Source organism: Anguilla anguilla, chromosome 12 (genome assembly GCF_013347855.1).
Source record: "Anguilla anguilla isolate fAngAng1 chromosome 12, fAngAng1.pri, whole genome shotgun sequence".
Taxonomy (NCBI): domain Eukaryota; kingdom Metazoa; phylum Chordata; class Actinopteri; order Anguilliformes; family Anguillidae; genus Anguilla; species Anguilla anguilla.
The window spans coordinates 12,413,219-12,433,103 of NC_049212.1; the positions used below are offsets into that span (position 1 = coordinate 12,413,219).

Sequence of the window (19,885 nt, forward strand, 5' to 3'; positions counted from 1 at the left end):
AGCAAGAGAGTGAGAGAGCATGAGAGAGACAGCAAGAGTGTGAGAGAGACAGCATGAGTGTGAGAGAAACAGCAAGAGAGAGTGTGAGAGAGAGAGAGCAAGAGAGAGACAGCAAGAGTGTGAGAAAGACAGCATGAGAGAGACAGCATGAGAGAGCATGAGAGAGACAGCATGAGTGTGAGAGAGACAGCAAGAGAGAGAGAGAGAGAGCAAGAGGGATCCATAGACACAAATGCCCTTAAAAGGACATGCTATGTAAACAATGAACAAGGCACTTCACAAGCGAACAAGCGATTGAACAAGCGAAGAAGCAAATCTAGTGAAAGGATCACCCTGCGTGAGTGAAAACATCACCAGGACAACCAGGGAAATCAGTTTATATGTACACACTTAAAAGCAAGGCCCCTTTCAAACTGAGGACAGTCTTTCAGACAGAAATGCCCATTAGGCATTGTCCTGTGTCCAGGTAAGACCGGGGTAGGGTCTCTGTGTACGTGCGTGTCTGGCAGCCATGTACCTGAGTGAGTTTGGGAGAGGTGAAAGGACACCCCACCCCCCCCACACCGCCACGGCAGTTGGTTATAATTAGACACCGAATCAGGCCAGCGAGGTGCCCTCCCCATCACTCACAATCAGCGCCCGGCTCTGCTGGTCCCCCCGGCAACGCGCCGCAACCGCGGCGACCCGCCGTTTGATTTCTGCTTTTAATCAAAGCTGAATTTAAGGGGGGGGGGGGCAGCGGGGAGGGGAGGGAGAAATCTCGCTACAAATGGGTCCTGAGGAGACGAGGATGCAATGAATTAATGATCAAAACCACAATGCAGCTCAGGGAAGTAAGGGCTTGAAGGAAACAAAGCATTCAACACGCTCCGATACTTCCCATCTTTCAACGAGACTGACCGTACAAGGGCAGCCGTTTATTTCTCTCACAGTGGTGCGACAGCACAACCTAGTGGCCAGCTGATGCTCTGCATTGATCATGGTGATGTGAATGTAGGTTATGTGTATCTTGCGAATGGCATATTTGATTCTTCAGTTCTATGTGCGACAGTGATGATAAATGGATGCCACCTGGTTGATTTGTGAAAAGGCACTGACATATCAAAATAATCTTGCATTTTACTTGCATTCTAATATTTCTGAGAGAGAGAACAAGAGAGAGAGCAAGAGTGAAAGCAAAAGAGAGAGAGAGGGCAAGAGTGAGGGTGAGCAGATGAGTTGAAGGATGGTAAATGGTAAATGGACTGCAAATATAGCGCCTTTATCCAAAGCGCTTCACACACACACTCACACACCAACGGTGAAAGGCTGCCATGCAAGGTACCAATCAGCTCATTGGGAGCAATTAGGGGTTAGGTGTCTTGCTCAGGGACACTTCGACATGCCCAGGGCGGGGGATCGAACCGGCAACCCTCCGACTGCCAGACAATCGCTCTTACCTCCCGAGCTATGTCGGAGTGTAGAATGGAGGGGTAAGTGGGCGGGGGGCACTCACAGACAGGATCTGGAATGGAGGGGTAAGTGGGGGGGGGGCACTCACAGACAGGATCTGGAATGGAGGGGTAAGTGAGGGACACTCACAGACAGGATCTGGAATGGAGGGGTAAGTGGGGGGCACTCACAGACAGGATCTGGTCTCCTCTCCGCAGCTCCCCGCTCAGGTCCGCCGGCCCCCCCGCCAGGATGAAGGAGACGAAGATGCCCTCGCCATCCTCGCCCCCCACGATGTTGAAGCCCAGGCCCGTGGTGCCCTTGTGCAGGACGATCTTGCGCGGCTCCCTGTACAGATAGTTCAGGTAGAACATGTAGTCAGACGCGTCGGTCGGGCTGAGCATCGCGGCTCCCGAGGACGAGAGAGAGAGGGAGCGCTCGCAGTCCTCTAACGGCAGGTATCCAACGGGGGGCTGCTCTACTTTAGCGCTCCACGCGTCCTATTTCTCGCTCGTCTCATCCGCAGACAGGAAGTCAAATGGCTGAGTCTGGTTCCTGCCACGGAGTCTGCACAAGGAGAGAGAGGACACGCCCCGTACGGAAGAGAAACCACACCCCTTCATCAAAAATAACCCTCATTCCTTATGGAAAATATGCCACGCCCCTTATGGAGAAGAAACCACACCCCTTCATCAAAAATAACCCTCATTCCTTATTGAACATATGCCATGCCCCTTATGGAAATATAAGCCCGCCCTTTATGTGAAATAAACCACGCCCTTTATGGAATGTGTGAGAAGCCTTTTTCGAGAAGGTACTGAAGTTTTCTCGTTAGTTTTTTTTAGGAAATGGAAATAGGAGCTGTTTTGTGAGTGTAACTACATTCTGCTGAGTGAATAAGCATGTGAAATGTCAAGACAAAGAACAATATTAAAACTGCAATACACTTAATTTCATAACAAAAAGAGTTGCTAGGTTGACATATTGAAATTGAAATTTCCACTATTCTCAGGATAACCTCAGCTCATGTGACGTAGAAGCAGTGTAAAATAAAATAAATTATGTACACATGCTATAATTATAACCATAATAGTAAACTCCAGTTGCAAGGCTGTTACAAACAGGGGTGGTCTGAAATTGAAATGGTTAAAAACCCTCTGAATAGTTTTTAGGACTGCTTGGAAAATAAGCTTTCGTGAACAGGTCCAAACTGCTAACATATACAGTTCTACTCAGTGGAAAACAATGTGATAAAACAGGGAGACCACATGTGGTATAAAACATATGGGAATTGAAGGTGTCAAAAATAATTTTGTCCTTTCGATGCTAAAATTACAAAGTGTTTGAATCAGGTCTTGTACTTCCTGCCAAAATTCAAATGTTGCATATACAGCATGTATATTTATTTCACCACTAGATGGTAGTATAATTCCAAGAAAATCCTTAATCTCACATGTTCATGGCCAATACTGAATCCCAGACTCTCTTATTGTGTTGATATTCAAAATATATATTTATATAAAAAATAAAATAAACTTCACTGGCACACATGAACACAAATACATGGCACTAAGGCTTTCTGCTGAAAATCTTTACAACCCCCCCTGCCCCCCCAGTTGTGAAAGCCCTTTGAAAGCCAAATAAATACATCTTCAATTTCCTATACAAAAATGATTGCCCCTACTTTAAAATTGTATTTCACTGTACCAGGTACAACTACTCTCATTCAGAAATAACCAGAGAAAACAAGTGCAATACACTTTCAGAACAGTTAAAGTAATTACCAGTGTCAGTGGGTGCTCCATTCTGTTCAAGAAATAGCCTTTTAAAGAAGCAACACGGCAGTCTCTGAAGTTACAATCAGTCATATTCAAATTTGCAGACACACACACACCCACACACACACAAGCGCACACACATACACACAATAATCTGACATATTTAAATTCCATTATGAAAATGAGTGGCCCCACAACTGTAGCAACTGTTCACAGGCTTGTTATCAAGACAATTATCACGTAATAAGACATAATGGTGTTTTTGGAACAGACATAAATCAGTAAATCCCATGTGCATACACGGTAATGCACTTTCTCAAATGTGCTGTTGTCGGCATACTGAGTCAAGCTCTGCCTTGCGATCCTGCACAGACATTGCGCTTCATCCTCTGCACTTGCATTGGCAGGAACAACGTCACACATCACAGCAACTGACCGTGAGGCATGCACATTGCGGCATCGCCGCGTAACCTCAAATGATGTCACACACTGCCCCCCCCCCCCCTTATGTGTTGCCTACATACACGGACATGCTGCAAGGACACAGGGACATGCCAGATAGGAAACAGGGACACACGATCCAGAGATGCGAAAAGCATCGACCTACTACTCTCCATCCATCAAACTCTGTTGTGAGTCTCTGGGAGACTGAGTGCTGCTCTTCCTCCGGCCTGTGACATGCGCCAATCATGTTGGAATGCCCGCCCGCCCGTGGACAGAGAGGACTTGTGATTCGTTAAGGGGTGGGAACGGGGTACCGCCCACCGCTGCCTGTTTCTGTCTGAAGCCTTTTCTGTACGAGAGTGGACCGGTGCCATATGAGGCGTTTAAATAACACAGAGCAGAGCGGCCTCATTTAACCCCGCCAAGTATAATCTGTCAGCGCGAATGAAGAGGCCTGGCAGGGCCCGGCTCCGCCCTGCCAAGAGCTGCCAATCACTCCCCGGATGCTGAAGGTTAATGGGGGAGTCTGAGAAGCTGTCAGGCTACAGGCTGGAGACAGAGAGAGATAATGACAGACACAACGAGTGATAGAGAAACAGAGAGAGAGAGAGAGAGGAAGTTTCAGCACCGCAGAAACCAACCCAGCGGAGCCCAGTCTAACAGAGCACCACCCAGCGGAACCCAACCCAGCAGAACCCAGCCCAACAGAGCCCCACCCCATGCAACCCAACCCAGCGGACCCACTGTCATTGTCCATCCAGTTCACAAAACCCCCACCCCATCCCCTATGTGAAGGTCCAGTTCCTCCCTCACATACTGCGGACTCACTCCGCCCTCCTGCCCCGCCCCTTCCACCGTCTGGTGGCTGCTGATAGGACGATGGCCTTCTGTATCTGTCAAGGTCCAGAGGAATTCCACATTGTGCCAAAATAAAGCAGAGATTGAATACGCCTGAATAGAGCCAATCGCTACATCGCCTCCATCTGGCCTTTCAGCTAGGCAACAAGCAGTCTAAATGGCTTACACAATGCAATAACGGGAACCAACCACAACCAAATGCGATAACGGCAACCAATCACAACCACATGCAATAATGGGAACCAATCACAACTATGGGAATGCGATACGTGGGTATAATCGTGACGCCTAATGGGAAATTGGGGGAAAAAATCAAAATCATTTTCATTTGAAATTTAGAATGTTGAAATTTCAGAGCCCTCCCTAATGCCCTCGACAGGCCCAATCTGGAGAAGCCTGGCGGCCCAGATTCCAAACAGACGCCATTTAAGATGCAAGACAATGCACTGTCCTCAGCGCTCCTTTCTTTGATGTCAGTTTGCATTTGCTTCTCCCTGATCCATTCTGTGTTGGCAAACATTAAAAAATAAATTAAATTATGAAAATACATTAAAGGGGTTTTTCCCCCTTGCTATGTTTCTTATTAATATAACAATGCTTCCGGTAATATATTTTGCTCTGAACGCACAGAAAACATAGTCACTTCGTTATCAGGGTCCTGAATCTACACACACACACACGTACACACACACCCACACACACGTGTACACACACACGTGTACACACACACACACACTACATTGCTACATCAGTACAATGCATTATACTGAACATTACCCACCACATTACATTATCAAGAGGAGATTATGAGGAGACTCACCATAACTACGCAATAATTAGTCTACTTCTTTCCTACCTCAGCTGTCTTCTAATTATAAATTCACATAATTATCACCTACGCTCTAAGGATGTGAAATTTTTTTAAGTCCCTCATCCCTCTATTGAATTTGGAAAGTGGGACCTCAGTTATTCTGGACCTTATGGTTGGAACAGTAAACAATAAATAAATAAATATATCGAGATTTTGATGGCTTATTTTAAACATGTAAATCATGACTCTGTGGCTGAAGCATGCTCCTTATAAACCTTTAATTACTGTTATACTCATGTCTCATTCCCCATTAGATGTTGGTAGCATGTCTGTCAGTTGTGTCTTGTTGGGTAACTGTGTTTTACACCAGTTCCCCTTGTAAAAGATACACAGCACACGCACACACACACACTCACACACTTCATAGCCCATTTCCCTAGAGGACCAGGCTGCACCCAGCTCCCGCCCATCAGGCCCCCCAGCATCCAGGGTACAGGCTGATGGGGCGAAGTGCCTGCCCCTAATGTAAATGTACATGCTGATGCATGAAATAAAAACTGAAATAGGTCTTCAGCTTTAGATGAGTGTAATGAGCCTGACCCTTTCCAAAAGCGAGCAACCCACTGGTCCTCTGGCAGGCCTGCTAATGACCCCAGTGCGGGATGCAAGGTCTGGTGCAGCCTCCTTCCAGTACATTCTATACCATCCTGTTACAGCGTAAGGCACAGGCCTAATGGTGCCATTTCTACTAGAAGCAGTGACAGTTATGGGACTGGATTCAGAAACTGACATGATTGGTTAAAGATTATATTACCTATATGTTTAATATAAATCTATAGTCAATCTATGTTTTACCTGTCAAGGATGCATAACTTTGATTGACATGCCTGAAAAATGTATTGTAAAATTATCCTATGCGTTTATGACTTTGCTATGAACTCACCCTGCAGATAAAATTCAGGCTACATGTGAACTGAGCATTTTTGCGAATGATGTACCTTAGCCGCACACTCCCTTCCTGATGATCCATTTATGCCTTATCACGCCGTCTGGATAATCCAGCCCTCATTGTCTTGGGCTTTATGTTGACGCAAATTACTGTTATGGCTTTTTGTTCAGAGCACCTGCGCCACAGCAGACAACAAAAATGGATTCTGGACGCACTTTGTACTCCTTTCAGCACGGCTGTGTCTAGCCGTAAGAGCCCCTGGTACCTCAGATGGTGTCATTTAATCAGAAACTGTGTCGTCAGTTTAATTTGCAGTCGCGCAAGCAGGACTGCCATGAGTGGGTGGTGACAAAAGAGAATGAAAATCCACTCGAGAAAAAAAAAGAAGAAAAAACAGCTTGTGCGTTTTCTGTGTAAACAACCCACTTCGGCTGGAGATTTCATTAGAGGTACCTAACCGCTATTACCGCTGAAGATACTGAAAATGTGAGCCCTGATGTAGCCGTTAGCATTGATTATGAAATGGCATACATTGTACAACCACCCTGCAATTATGTCTAAGTCTATCCTGTTAAAAGAGTAAAAAACAAGAGGATATTACCTTCAGCAAGCAGAATCTATTTACGGAAGCTGGATGAGCTCTTCCAAAATTAAATGTTAAAATCAAACCCACTTTTAATGACTGCTCTCTTCACCTGACAAATGAAACATGATGAAGTATTTAACATTTTTTTTTGGACATACTGTAACAAACTGTGTAAAGACCGTCTTGGTCAGCGCTCAGTATATTCAACCACAACACTTATGCTTTGCCTATCACAGTGTGTGGGTTCAGTTGCTCTGTGTAGATTCAAATCAGTGTCGAGCTCCCCCGAGCTCCTCTTGACCCGCACCTGACCCAAACACAGCCCAGTGGGCAGAGAGAGTCCTCTCAGCACTCGCACGCCCAATCCGTAGACCGCTGTACTGCTAAAGCTGCATTTGAAGAACAAAGAAGCAGAGATATGAATAATGCTGAAGAAGGACAGCCGTGGGCAGTGGTGTGAAGCTGCGGGTGAACACGGCGTTGGGTTCTACACTTCACACGACGGGGTTCACATGACCCACTTCTTTTGCCGGAGCTCTTTGCGCATTTGATTCACTCTTTCACCGTTCAACACCCACACACTTTCCCATCAAAAGGGGACAAAAGGCCATCACTGGGGTTTGGTAGGGATTTGTGTGTCCTGCAGCTGACTCTCACGCAAAGCCCCTTAGCTGTGATATAATAGCCTAACCATATATCACGGCCTGAAGTGAGCTATTGCTTTTATAAAATGGTCACCAAGTATGGCAATATGAATAGACACACTCCAATTTAAACAATTTTAATGTTATTTTTTTTTCCTCTCAGACACGGAGTGATGCTGAATTGTGCAAAGGAATTAGACATCATAGCCATGGTATATGGTTAAAATACTACGGCTATGAACAAATCAGATTGCTTGATTTGAACTACCCGTTTTATAATTTCCAGTAATTGGACAGCCCGTTTTCATCCAATCTAGGCCTTTTACTTCCAGTCCAGGTTTTTTTCCCTTCCAGTCCAGGTTTTTTTTCTTCCAGTCCAGTTTTTTTTCCCTCCCAGTCCAGGTTTTTCTTACTTCCAGTCCAGTTTTTTTTTTCTTCCAGTCCAGGTTTTTTTCTTTCAGTCCATTTTTTTTTTCTTGCAGTCCAGGTTTTTTTTCTTCCAGTCCAGTTTTTTTTCTTTCAGTATAGGTTTTTTTTTCTTCCAATCCAGTTTTCTTTTCTTCCAGTCCAGGTTTTTTTTCTTCCAGTCCAGTTTCTTTTCTTCCTGTCCAGATTGTTCTTTTTTTTTTCTTTTTTTTTTTTTTACCTTGCAACAAGTTATTTCTCAGTAAAGGGACACCTCGGCCTTTTAACAGTTCTAAAATCAATGAGCTACAAAATCGGAATTCTAAAGCAGTTTAAGGGGAGGCACCACCGTCAAAAACGATGATTTTGATTTTGATTAATTTTCCTGTTGAACTCCATGGAAAAAATATTCAGGAGAAACAATGCTTGTAGTATCTACTGCATATTTGTCAGCAGCACGGTGGTTTGAAGCTCATTTGATACCTTGGACCATTGATGACTTAAAGCCATTTAGCCAACAAATGTGTTCCATACTGTATCAGCATAATTTACAGTTGAATCTAGTCCCACCCCCCAATTCCCATAGAGATCCATTCAAATGCAAAGAGTTTTTGTATCGCTTGTAGGACAACCTGAAAATAAGATATCCAGACTCTGATGATGTTGATAGGTCACAGACATCAGGAAGTCATGGCATGCAAATGATATGCAACCAAATACAAAACATGACTCTTTCATTTGACATTATGTTACTTTGTCTACTGTATAAGTGAATTTCCCTATTTCTAGCTTTTCCCCAAACAGTTCACTGCAGCAAAAGTAAACGAGCAAATTATGGCACAGGAGGTCTCAGGAGTGCATTTGTTTAATTCTTGCTAATTTTCTGACCAATGCTTTGTTGTTAAGACCATTAAAAGCTTAATATTTTGCCATTTTGGGCTTGGCCCTTTTTTTTGCCCAGGAGTGTATATATATATATATATATATATATATATATATATAATTCCTACTTGGATCACCTGATATGAAGGTACTCCTCTCTTCTATCCTCAAATTAAGGACGCTTGACCTCATATTCTGTCATATTAACTGTATCGTATGAGCTTTTACCTCTACCTCTAGATGTGTGAACACTGCATAGTACTGACATGAGAACATAGCAAAACTGGCGAGCACCAAAGAAAACATAAATGTAAAAAAAACCAAAAAACTGGAAAATAAGACATCCTCATGAGAGGAGCCAAATAAAAAAAATGAGTAGCACAGGATTTAAGCACTTTAAAATGTATGTAATGTTGCTGTCCATTATTTTGACTTGACTTAATTGTAAATACTCCTGTTCAGTGGGTCTCTTAATTAAAGTGCAATGGTGTGTTCACTGAAAGTGTTTGCTTACAGAGTCACAAATTCTCTCTCTAACCCTTGTGCCATAAATTCAGGCTGAGGCCCTGTACGTCCTGTGACTCAGACATAATATTGAAGCTACACTGCACTTAGTCCATCAGATAGCACTTCAGGAACAAGGCTGCAGCTTAAGTAGATTATCAAGAGGTGTGTGTGTGTGTATGTGTGTACATACGTGTGTGTGTGTGAGAGAGTGCGTGCGTGTGTGTTTGTATACGTGTGTGTGCATTAAAAAGCCAAAAACAAAACTCTGATTACACTAATAAGCAGACAAATGAACTGCACAGACAAATGGTAATTGTGATATACTGCAAAGAAAAAAGGAATACTAATTTAAATAATAAATCTTCACAAATTCAGACAAATCAAGGACAAAATATACCTTTTTGAGAACACTACAGTAAAAGGGGTAGTTCACTAGTAGTTTTTTCTTTGGCAATTATTGACATTTTGAAAAAAGAAAACACCTTGTTAGTACCTCTAATGCAGATTGTACTGTTTTGTTATGCATATATGAACAAATTAATGTTATAGGCACAACACAGTGGTTATATGTGACTTATCTTATATATTAACATAAAATATAAACAATTATATTTGGAAAGATAATCAGGTAAAACACAAATTTACAAACTCTGAAGGCATACCATCACAGTCAGGCTGCTGTGGAGTTATTTGAAGTAAATGAAACAACTGAAACAATGTCAAATCACCCCAGAAAGTGAACTATCCCTTTAAAACATCTGATGAAGGAGACTCACTCAGACTGTTCTCTGAATAATGAAGTGTTTATTGCTTGTCTAGAAAGTACTGTTCTGGAATATAAATATTTTAGATTCCCATGGCAACCAATTAAGAAATCAACATCTCATTATTCAAAGTCTCGTATGTTCGCGTTTGATGAGGAACAGACAATCAGATTCATCGTACAGCTATGAATGAGCACAACGGAGAGAATCATTTTTGGCTCTTCCACAAAGACGAAACCAGCTGTGGGATTGGACAACAGTGAAAGAATCTCACAAAATGTAGTTCTCCTGCCAATATATCTGCAACCATTGTCCCATTTGCATACATATGAAAACTAGACCACAACATTATGGCTGGGCACCATTGCTTTGGACTGGGTTTTGTCAAAGACAATGAACACATGACCGCTTATACGAAAAAGATATTAAACTAAAACACACCCAACAAGGAAAATGTGCGCATCCCTTTTGTTCTTAAAGAACTTAACTCAATCCATTGCAAGATCACACCAAACTATAAGCCTCCACAGCAAACATGCCAATAGAAGGATTGCTGAGTAAAGTCATGTTGAATATGTATCCTTGCGAGAAGCCATTTCTGTTGCATCTGAAAATTCCCCATTCCCCTATTCCCCAGCATTTACATTTCAAATCAAAGTAGTACTACAGGAGTGATTGGGTGCCATATCTTTCACACACAGCACATACAGTACACTGTAAGTATATGTTGTATGTAAAAATAAATGCAAAAAGCCCAAAGCTAAGCATCACTGCAATAACCATGTCGACCAACTGAGGAACAGACATGGGTGATTCAAATGCATGAAGGTGTTTAAAAGCAGCACAGCAGATATAATGAGGAGTGAAATGCAGAGGCTAAGAAAGCAGGGAGGGCACACACACACACACACACACACACACACACATCCTCACACACACACACATCCGCACACACACACACACACACACACGCAGGGAGGAGAACCACAGGGTGTCAGTACCTGGTGATCTCGGTGTCAGGAAGCAGGCCTACGTGGACGTGAGGGAAGGGGACGGGGTGCAGGAAGCTTCTGTCACACTCTACAGGGGAATAGTGGCGGGGAGAGGGTGCTCTGTCACACAGTTTGTTCACAGTGCTGTAAACAGGCTCTGGAGGCCTAGGGATCAATACACAAGCAGAGAGAGTGAATGGGGTTAGTAGAGTTACCATGCACGGAGTGAGAAAGAGAGAGAGAGAGAGAGAGAGAGAAGGAAAGAGGGAGAGAGGGAGAGAAAGAGAATGTAGAGAGCACCTGGATTTAAAATGGGCTTCAGCTGAGTTTCTCACAAGTTATATACAGATAGGAGACAAATTAATGGCAAAACCTGAATAAATGGGTGGAGAAACATATCCAATTCAGATGCTTCCATACAGCTGTACTGCATGATACATTAAGCAATTAACATCCTATCATGTTCTGTGGAATGTATAAAAATGCTGAGCAGGCCCAGCTGACCTCGATTTTGGATCAAGATGGCAAGAGGAAAAGATCAAGTGACTTTGAAAGAGGGTTCATTACTGGGGTATGGATGGCAGAAGTATTAGTCACAAAGACTGCTCAACTGGCTAGTGTTTCAGTAGGGAGAGTCAGTAAAGTGACAAAGGTCTGCATTTAAGCCTATGGGGAAAAACATCAATATATCGGGTCGGAAATTGACTTGAAAGAGCACATTCAATGATCGTCGTGCTGTTGCATTAGTGCGATATGTACGGAAAAACAGAAGAGCAACTCTTCCTCAGGTGACTGAAAATGTTAATGCATCATTACAAAGACGAATGCACAGTTGAGGGTTCGGGTGGTGCAAAAACGATAGGCACTGGTCTACAGAGATGTGGAAAAAAGTGATATGGTCAGATGAGTCATCCTTCACCATATTCTCGACAAGTGAGCGAGTGCAAATGTGGCATACACCCAGAGAATGGTACAGGCCTGAATGCTGTACCCCTAAGTGACCAGGGCCTGATGGACACTCTTATCTAGAGCAACTTACACAACCGTCATCCCCTTAGAGGGAAGGGTCACTGCATATTAATACAAAGTCATTCTGAGTGATCATACAGAGCCCCTAAAGGGACATGGGTGAGAAAAAAATTGAACACCTATGGGACATTTTGGACCGAGGTGTTAGACAGTGCTCTCCAGCACCATCATCAAAACACCAAATCTTTTGGAAAAATAGTGTTCCATTCTTCCAGCAGAGATCCACAGACTTGTAGAATCTATGCCAAGGTGCATTGAAGCTGTTTTGGCAGCTTGTGGTGGCCCAACACCTTACTAAGACACTTCATGTTGGTTTTTCCTTTAATTTGTCACCCATCTTCATTTGCTTACAAGTAATGACTTAGTCCATGCTACAGAAATGGAAAACCACTGGACCACTGGGACATTGCGTATCGCAGCATGAAAGTGCTTCCAATTTAGTTAGACAATGAAGCACACAGCACCTTCCATAAGTGAAGGATATGTGAAAAGCTTGACCCTTACTTCTGAAGGTGGGAAGCTAAATGCTTACTTCCACACAAACTTTTAATAAGTGAACTTTCACGTTTTCAACTAATAATTACATCTCATTTGGATTTTGTCAACATTTTTTCGCTGATATTCCTTTTCCAAAAAAAGACCTAATGTATAAGTCTTAGATTTATTTCTCAAAGGTGAACGATGCAAACACAGAGAGGAAAAAGCCTTCAAAGTGTGAAAAATAATCAGATGTAACACAGTCAAAACGCACTCTAGCCCCAATTAAACTTTAAAAAAGACGCTTGCTTCGGCACGCATTGTTTTCTTGCCCTGACATGCTTTGACATTTGACAGAAACTGCAGCAGTGGCCTCTCAAGATAATTGCTTTAAACAGCAGAACCCTTAGGATTCGCTTTCATTAAGAAAATGTTTTCACCCCTCGAGGATCAAAGCATTGACCTTTTAAAATGGGAGAACCGGGTCTGAATGAAGACTTTGGTATGCTGCCGCTGCCGTTCGGAGTCTCACCTTAACTGGAAGTGCTGCGACTCAAACCGGTGACCCTCCCCCTCGTCTAATGAGGTGTTTCTAACAGAGCAAATGAAACAGAGGGGAAAAAGAACAACATAAAACCACGGTGATATGAAGCAGTGATTTCAGTTTTGCACAAAACGTTGGTTTTCGCCGCCGTATAGAATGCATATTGTGACAATTTATTTTAAAGTGTATTTTTTACATTCACACATTTTATGACAATACAGCCGAGAACAATACGTCATCTGTGAGTCAAGTGTCACAGCCCAAAACGGATGGGACAATTCCAGAAAACACAAATGTGACATTAGCTTTATTTTGTAAAAAAACAAAACTTTCCATTATGTTTCCTCCTCATTTATATAATATCATTAAAATGCAAAAGGACAAATTATGTCATATACCAGCAAGCTAGGATATATATTTTAAAAAACATTAATACAATGCTGTTATTCCCTACAGACAATCGTCACCTTACTGCAACACTGTAAAAGCACTGAGTCCCCTTGCCATTTGAATAACCTTAAGTTAGCGGTGAGCTCACGCTAATACAGTGCCGTGGGGCGCTAACGTTAATACGCAGAGACAGAGAGCGCTGAGCACAAACCCTGTAGTTCCGCGGGGAGCCAATTCTGAGCGCAACGGGAGATCAATTAAGAGGACGCCTCTTTTAAAATGAATATCCAGCTGTCTGAGCCTTTGATACCGGAGTCTATTCCCAGCAGAGTGGTTTGGGTGTGTTTTCCTCAGGGAGAAAATACTCCCTGGTATACAACAAAACTGGATGGAGATGGTTTGTAGACTCTCAATCCGAATGAACATTCTATCTTTTTTGATAGAATGTCACTGTGTTGCTGGACAGGAATACAGACAGGAATACAGATAATGTGTTAAATGTATGTTTTTTATAACATTGTATGCTTTGTCAATACGAAATGTACTGTTCTGTCATGCCAATAAAGCAAATTGAATTGAATTGAATTGAGAGAGAGAGAGAGAGAGAGAGATAAACAGAGAGAGAGATAATAGGACTATATTTGTCTGAACACCATATGTCTAGATTTATATTTATGTCTTCCATTCTTTTCTGCGCTTTGGCAATATAAGAAACTGTATATCTTGTCATTCCAATAAAGCATTTTGAATTTCAATTTGAGAGATAATGGTAATGGGAAAGTGAGTGAAAGAGTGGAGTCTCATACTGTTTAAAATAAGTTTGTTATCTTCATCATCAATATCATTACCGTTGTTGCGACTGTTTTATTGTTGTTGAATCACATTACTGATCGTGCAGGTATTATGCATGCACTTTGGCTGGATGATACCTAACATTCGTCATGTGGAGAAAGCTGAATTTCAATATGAAGTTAAGAGAGAGAGAACAATCTGTTAGTGAGAGAGAGCAATAGAATTATGATGAGAAACATTGGAGGATGAAAAAGTGAGACCAGTAAAAACTGCTTCATTTTGTTGGAAGGCTTGGATTTAAGAACTATGGCACTTCATCAATTAACACTTTTAAGGACTGTGAACTCCTCCTGAAGGTATTTTGCTATTTCTGCAGTTCTGCTTATCATTGACAGGAGAATTATATTTAAATAAAATATTCAAGCTTATGAACACTGCTGCCAAGGCCTAAGCAGTGGAACAGCAACACCATGCAGAGTCACATGACTTGTAGCTCTGACATTTTGCTCGGCATTTGGACACACAGACAAAATGGTAGATTTGTAATTACCGTAAGAATGAAAAACCCTCCAACCTGTTGACGTCCTCTTCCCCCAGCATGTGTTTGGGAAAGGGCGAGTACCTTCCAGGAGAGATAGGAGGAAGACCAGTCTTGTACTCCAGAGATTCAGTGCCGAGGGAAGAGATATGCTTTTCAAGAACTGGAGAGAATGCTGCAGGCGCAAAAGAACAAGGTCAACCAGGCTGTTCTTGCCTTCGGATGTAATGTTTATCATGTAATGATGTCATGTCCAGATGTAATTTATTACAACAGACAGTTGTAATCATACAGTATATACACTTTTATATAGGTATTTTCAGATGTTAGAATACTATTTAACAGTTAAGCAGACACAGCTATGGATCGTCATTCGAATGCAAAGAAGGATTGATCACGTGCAAAAATATAATACACTTACAGTGTGTGATATCGGGAGGCCCATAGGGGTCACTCAAGTAAACATTGGTGGGCTTGCCCACCTTCAGATAAACTACATCAGATGTGTTTTTCAATATGGCTACCGCTTCTTCGTGAGAAACTTCTTCCAACGTGTAGTGGTTCACCTGTGGTGGGAAAGTCAGAAGAGATACAGTTCCCTCTAGTGGCAAAAACATGTGAAATATGATGATAAAAAAGATAATAAGCATTTAGAAATTAAACAGCTAGTACGAAGTTGGTCGAGAAACAGATGTCAGAATAATGTGCTAATACAATAAATAACTGCTTGTTCAGTTAATTGTCCCGGGATCAAAGGAATAGATTAACTAAAAAAGTAATTAATAATGTTGAAATAATCCAATAAGAAAATCATGTTAATACATTGCTTGTGGGATACAAGGAGATAATTCCATTTGCTAAAGGTGAGCGTTTTTAGTGATCGATTTTGTTTCAAAAGCGAAAAGCATTGATGCGGTCATGCTCCTGATTGGCTCAGTAGGGTCACCTGCTCACCATGAGCAGCCTGTCGCCGACCTGCAGCCGTCCGTCCTTCTGTGCCGCACCCCCATCTATTATTTTGGTGACGTAGATGCTGTTGTCCCCCGGGATGTGCTGGTTACCCACTCCACCGGCAATGCTGAACCCCAACCCTGTGTAGAGACGGGAGGGGGTAGTAGAACAACCAGATTCACTAGGTTCCGTTTCGGAAATCGGGAACTCCTCGGATAGTAGCAGAATAAGATGCGATTCCGTGCAAACACTTAACAACACAGCAAAAATGGATTTGTCAGAAGCTATTTTGATACCATTGGTGACTTGTTTGCTAAAATAGTGAACAGACGGCAGAAAAGCCAAACAAGTTGCTATTTTTTGTGGTTATTGAAAAGCGGAACTGTGACAAGGGGTTTATTAATAATGTCTTTGATGGGGTCTATGGTGAAACAAGAACAACTTTCCTGGGCAGTGCAGGAAACAAACAATAACCACTTTGACCAAAACCAACAGTGATTGAAGTATTTAAGAAGATGGAGAATTTGAAGAAGCGGGTAAAAATATAAGGAAGAAACACAAAGTAACCCTATTTCAGGACTTCAATATGTGATTTTGTGAAGATGTAATTGAATTCTGTGTAAAGAGTACAGAGGTCAGTGTTGTGGGTCTAATGTTTTCAGTCAGTGTCAATATATCTATGGGAAACAACTAACTGAAACTGTAGGAGGAAGAGGAGGAGGGGGAAGAGGAAGACGAAGATGAAGAAGAGGAACAACAACAACAGCAACAACAACAACTACAAAAACAAAAACAAAAACAATAACAACAACATCGACAGCAATAATAATAATTAAACTCTGTGATGAAACATACAGACAGAGGCTGTAAGCCTCCTGAAGCTTGGATGTCAACATTTCTGCTGCTTTTACACGAACACTGGAAAAGGTCAAACAATTGTTTCTCGGAAATTCAATTAGAAGCATTTTAAGACTGTGGGGAGAGAAGTCGGGGGTTTATTGAGTGAAAGGAGCTCTTGCTGACATGGAATTGCTTTGGCTGCAAAGAAATGAGCACAGCCTTCTGAAAAATACAGAAATAAATATTTAACCCCCATTAGGAATCTGTGGGCAGTAAATGCAAGCCTTGTGCTCAGAGTGCAGGGAGCGTTGAAGAAGTCTGAAGAAGAAGAAAAACAGCAACCCTGGACGTGCACTTTTTAGGATGCACAGTGTGCTTGCCTTTTTTAACCTCTGCATTTTTTTTATTTTAATTTTATTTTATTGCATTTTAGGGGTTTAATGAAGGGGAAATCTACAAAGATTGCAGCAAACCACCAAGAGTCGTGTGAAAAAAAATGCCTGTGCAAGTCATTGATTTCGCATGGCATTTGCTGAAAGACATAATGCAAGCACACACAAAAGGAAGGTCTCCATGTGTGGTCATGCAATGCCATCGTATTTATTCCTTCTGCATAATTCATTAAGTACAGTGTGTACACATTGAAATGTGCTCCAGGGGGTGGGGCAAGCAGGTGGAGGAGCTGCAGACGGGGGCGGGGTGAGCAGGAGGAGGAGCTACAGACAGAGGCGAGGAGGGGGAGGAGCTACAGACAGAGATAAGCAGGGGGCGGTGTGCAGACAGGGACAGGGCCAAGCAGGGGGAGGAGCTGCAGACAGGGGCGGGGGCAGAGCAGGGGGAGGTGCTGCAGACAGGGGTGGGTGCAGAGCAGGGGGAGGAGCTGCAGACAGGGGTGGGAGCAGAGCAGGGGGAGGTGCTGCAGACAGGGGTGGGGGCAGAGCAGGGGGAGGAGCTGCAGACAGGGGCAGGGGCAGAGCAGGGAGCAGAGCAGCAGACAGGGACAAGGGTGAGCAGGGGGGAGGAGCAACAGATGGGGCAGGGGGGGGGTGGGCTAAAGATAGGGCTGGGGACGCCACCTTTGGGGCCTTTGATGAGCTTGATCTCGCTGACAGTCTCCAGGACCGGCCTCCTGCGGCGCACGTACAGCTGCACGATGGAGCCCGCCACCTTCAGGGCCTCCACGGCCCGGCTGTGCGACACCTCCGACACGTCCACCTCGTTCACCCGCAGGATGCAGTCGTTGACCCTGGAGACAGGCAGGGAGGAGGGGTCACCCGGAGGGCCTAGACCCCATGCATCAACTAGCACAAGACTCGGTCGTTTGGCTGTTTTATGAATTCCGTAACGTTGTGAACCCTGCTTTAACACCAGAGAGCCAAAAGAAAGAGTGAGAAAGAGCAAGAGAGAGAGAGAGTGAGAAAGAGCACGGGAGGGAGAGAATGGCTGTCAGAGCTTTTTAATTAACATCCTTTGAGGGTGGTATCATTTCATGGTGTGAAAGGTACAAAAAGAACATTTAAAAAAGAGGACAAACTTTAAGATTCAGGTTAAACTTTAGAGAACAGGGTATTCTACCTTATTAATTATCAGAGAATATGTAGTGCAGTGTCAATGATAGTGTAGTGGGAACAGGAAGGAGTACCGTAGTATGGTCTGGAGACAGAGCAAGAGAGACAGAGATAGGGACAGAGATAGAGACAGTGAGAGAGACACAGAGAGATAGAGATAGAGGCTATGCACTAATGAGCTCTCAAACGTCAATACTGCAGTGACATTTGCACTGATTTGCTCAAGGACAGTGCTGTTAGATTGTGCTGTGCTCAGAGAATGACAGAGATTAAACTGCGGAGCATCTGTGGCAATCTGATGCACAGTTTCGCCCGGAAACAAAGCATATCAAAATGCAAGCCTCTTTTGTTCAACCTAAGTCTAAAAGCTCAACCCCTTAATTGTACATGTGGTCTACACAACTTTCAAAATCCAGAAATTGCTGTGCCGCTTACATTACATTGCATTCTTTCTTGTATTCGTCTTGTCGATGTGACATTGCACACACCACACTACAAGATCTTTCATATCGGACATCCCAAAACTCTGCCAGCGGTGACTGTTTATTTTCTTTCAGCTCATTTTTGTTGAAAAGCAGAAGAATAGGACAAAATGCAATATACTGTAAGGAGGAGATAATGGTTGGGGACAACAATTGTCTGTGCGTTGCCAGGAAGGATGTATTTGTGCTATTGTTTTGTTACAAGTTCCTAATAACCATTTGTATGACATGACAATCATTAAATTCAGATTCTGAAATTTGAAGCCATGTTGATTTTTAGTAATCCACTTTCCGGTTTCTCCTCCCACTCTCATTGGCTATTGCTCATCACCGTTATGACAACTCATCAAGCAGGGCTCACACCACAAGACACAGTGTGCTGACAAATTCAAACATGCTGGAACATATCAGGGCATCTGGGACTGCTCAAAATCATGGTTGGAAGAGTCTTAGAACAGCTCATACTTAATGACTGTTGACTCGAACCTAGGTTTTTGGTCCCAGAGCTCAAAACTTTGTCCGGGATGAAAAATATAATTCCTTCAGTATAGCCAATGGGAGCCACCGTACGCCAGCATGGACAGTATACATTCTGCCCAGTACACAGCCAGCCAATGGCAAGCTATTATAGCAATGACTAAAAAGCATTTTAGCCAATTAAATGATATTTCTAACGGTGTTTATTTTGGTAGGCTTGCATGAAAGGACACGCATAGTTTCTCCTGCAAAAACAAACCATGACTTGTTCAGTACACAAGCTCAAAACATTACACACCGGCAAGAAAAATTCTTGATGACTTATGCCTAAAAAGGTTGCTGTTTTACAACAATCATTTATTTTGCAATGCCTAAGTCTGAACAGAAGACTCAAAATTTGGAGACTCAAAATCCTGCCTCAAAAGTAGCTTTTGGTTATTGGATTATTTAATTAAATCAGCTATTCATCATTTTAGATTGCCTAAACCTAGACCAAAAACCTATTAGCTCTTAAGGTTTAACACTAAGACTATGACGTAATTATGCAGTGTCTCCTTGTCCATGAAACTGGACTGCTGGAAAAGGTAACAACCAAGCAAGCCTGCACAGTCTAAAGCAATGTGTAAACAGGGGCATCCAAAATGGAATTATAAAGGCAGGCAGTGCAGGAGATTAAACTGTCCTTCTTTATAATTGTCTTTCACTGACAGTAGAATCAGAGTCATCAATACACTCCTGAAGGATTT

The 19,885-nt window shown here is 42.8% G+C and overlaps 1 protein-coding gene across 13 annotated transcripts in view; it reads right to left on the bottom strand.

Moving 5' to 3' along the window:
* LOC118210279 (disks large homolog 2-like) overlaps positions 1 to 19,885 on the bottom strand; it is a 128,961-nt gene that overhangs the window by 23,101 nt on the left and 85,975 nt on the right. For 10 of the 13 annotated variants that reach the window (XM_035386317.1, XM_035386318.1, XM_035386315.1 and 7 more), the window contains 7 exons: positions 17,689 to 17,858; positions 15,776 to 15,912; positions 15,243 to 15,387; positions 14,834 to 14,996; positions 13,090 to 13,149; positions 11,061 to 11,216; positions 1,623 to 1,779 (listed from right to left, as the gene is read on the bottom strand). In XM_035386317.1, the coding sequence (XP_035242208.1) occupies positions 1,623 to 1,779; positions 11,061 to 11,216; positions 13,090 to 13,149; positions 14,834 to 14,996; positions 15,243 to 15,387; positions 15,776 to 15,912; positions 17,689 to 17,858 (988 nt within the window). The remainder of the gene's footprint in view (positions 1 to 1,622; positions 1,780 to 11,060; positions 11,217 to 13,089; positions 13,150 to 14,833; positions 14,997 to 15,242; positions 15,388 to 15,775; positions 15,913 to 17,688; positions 17,859 to 19,885) is intronic. The other 3 variants (XM_035386321.1, XM_035386327.1, XM_035386322.1) reach the window with 1 other exon arrangement.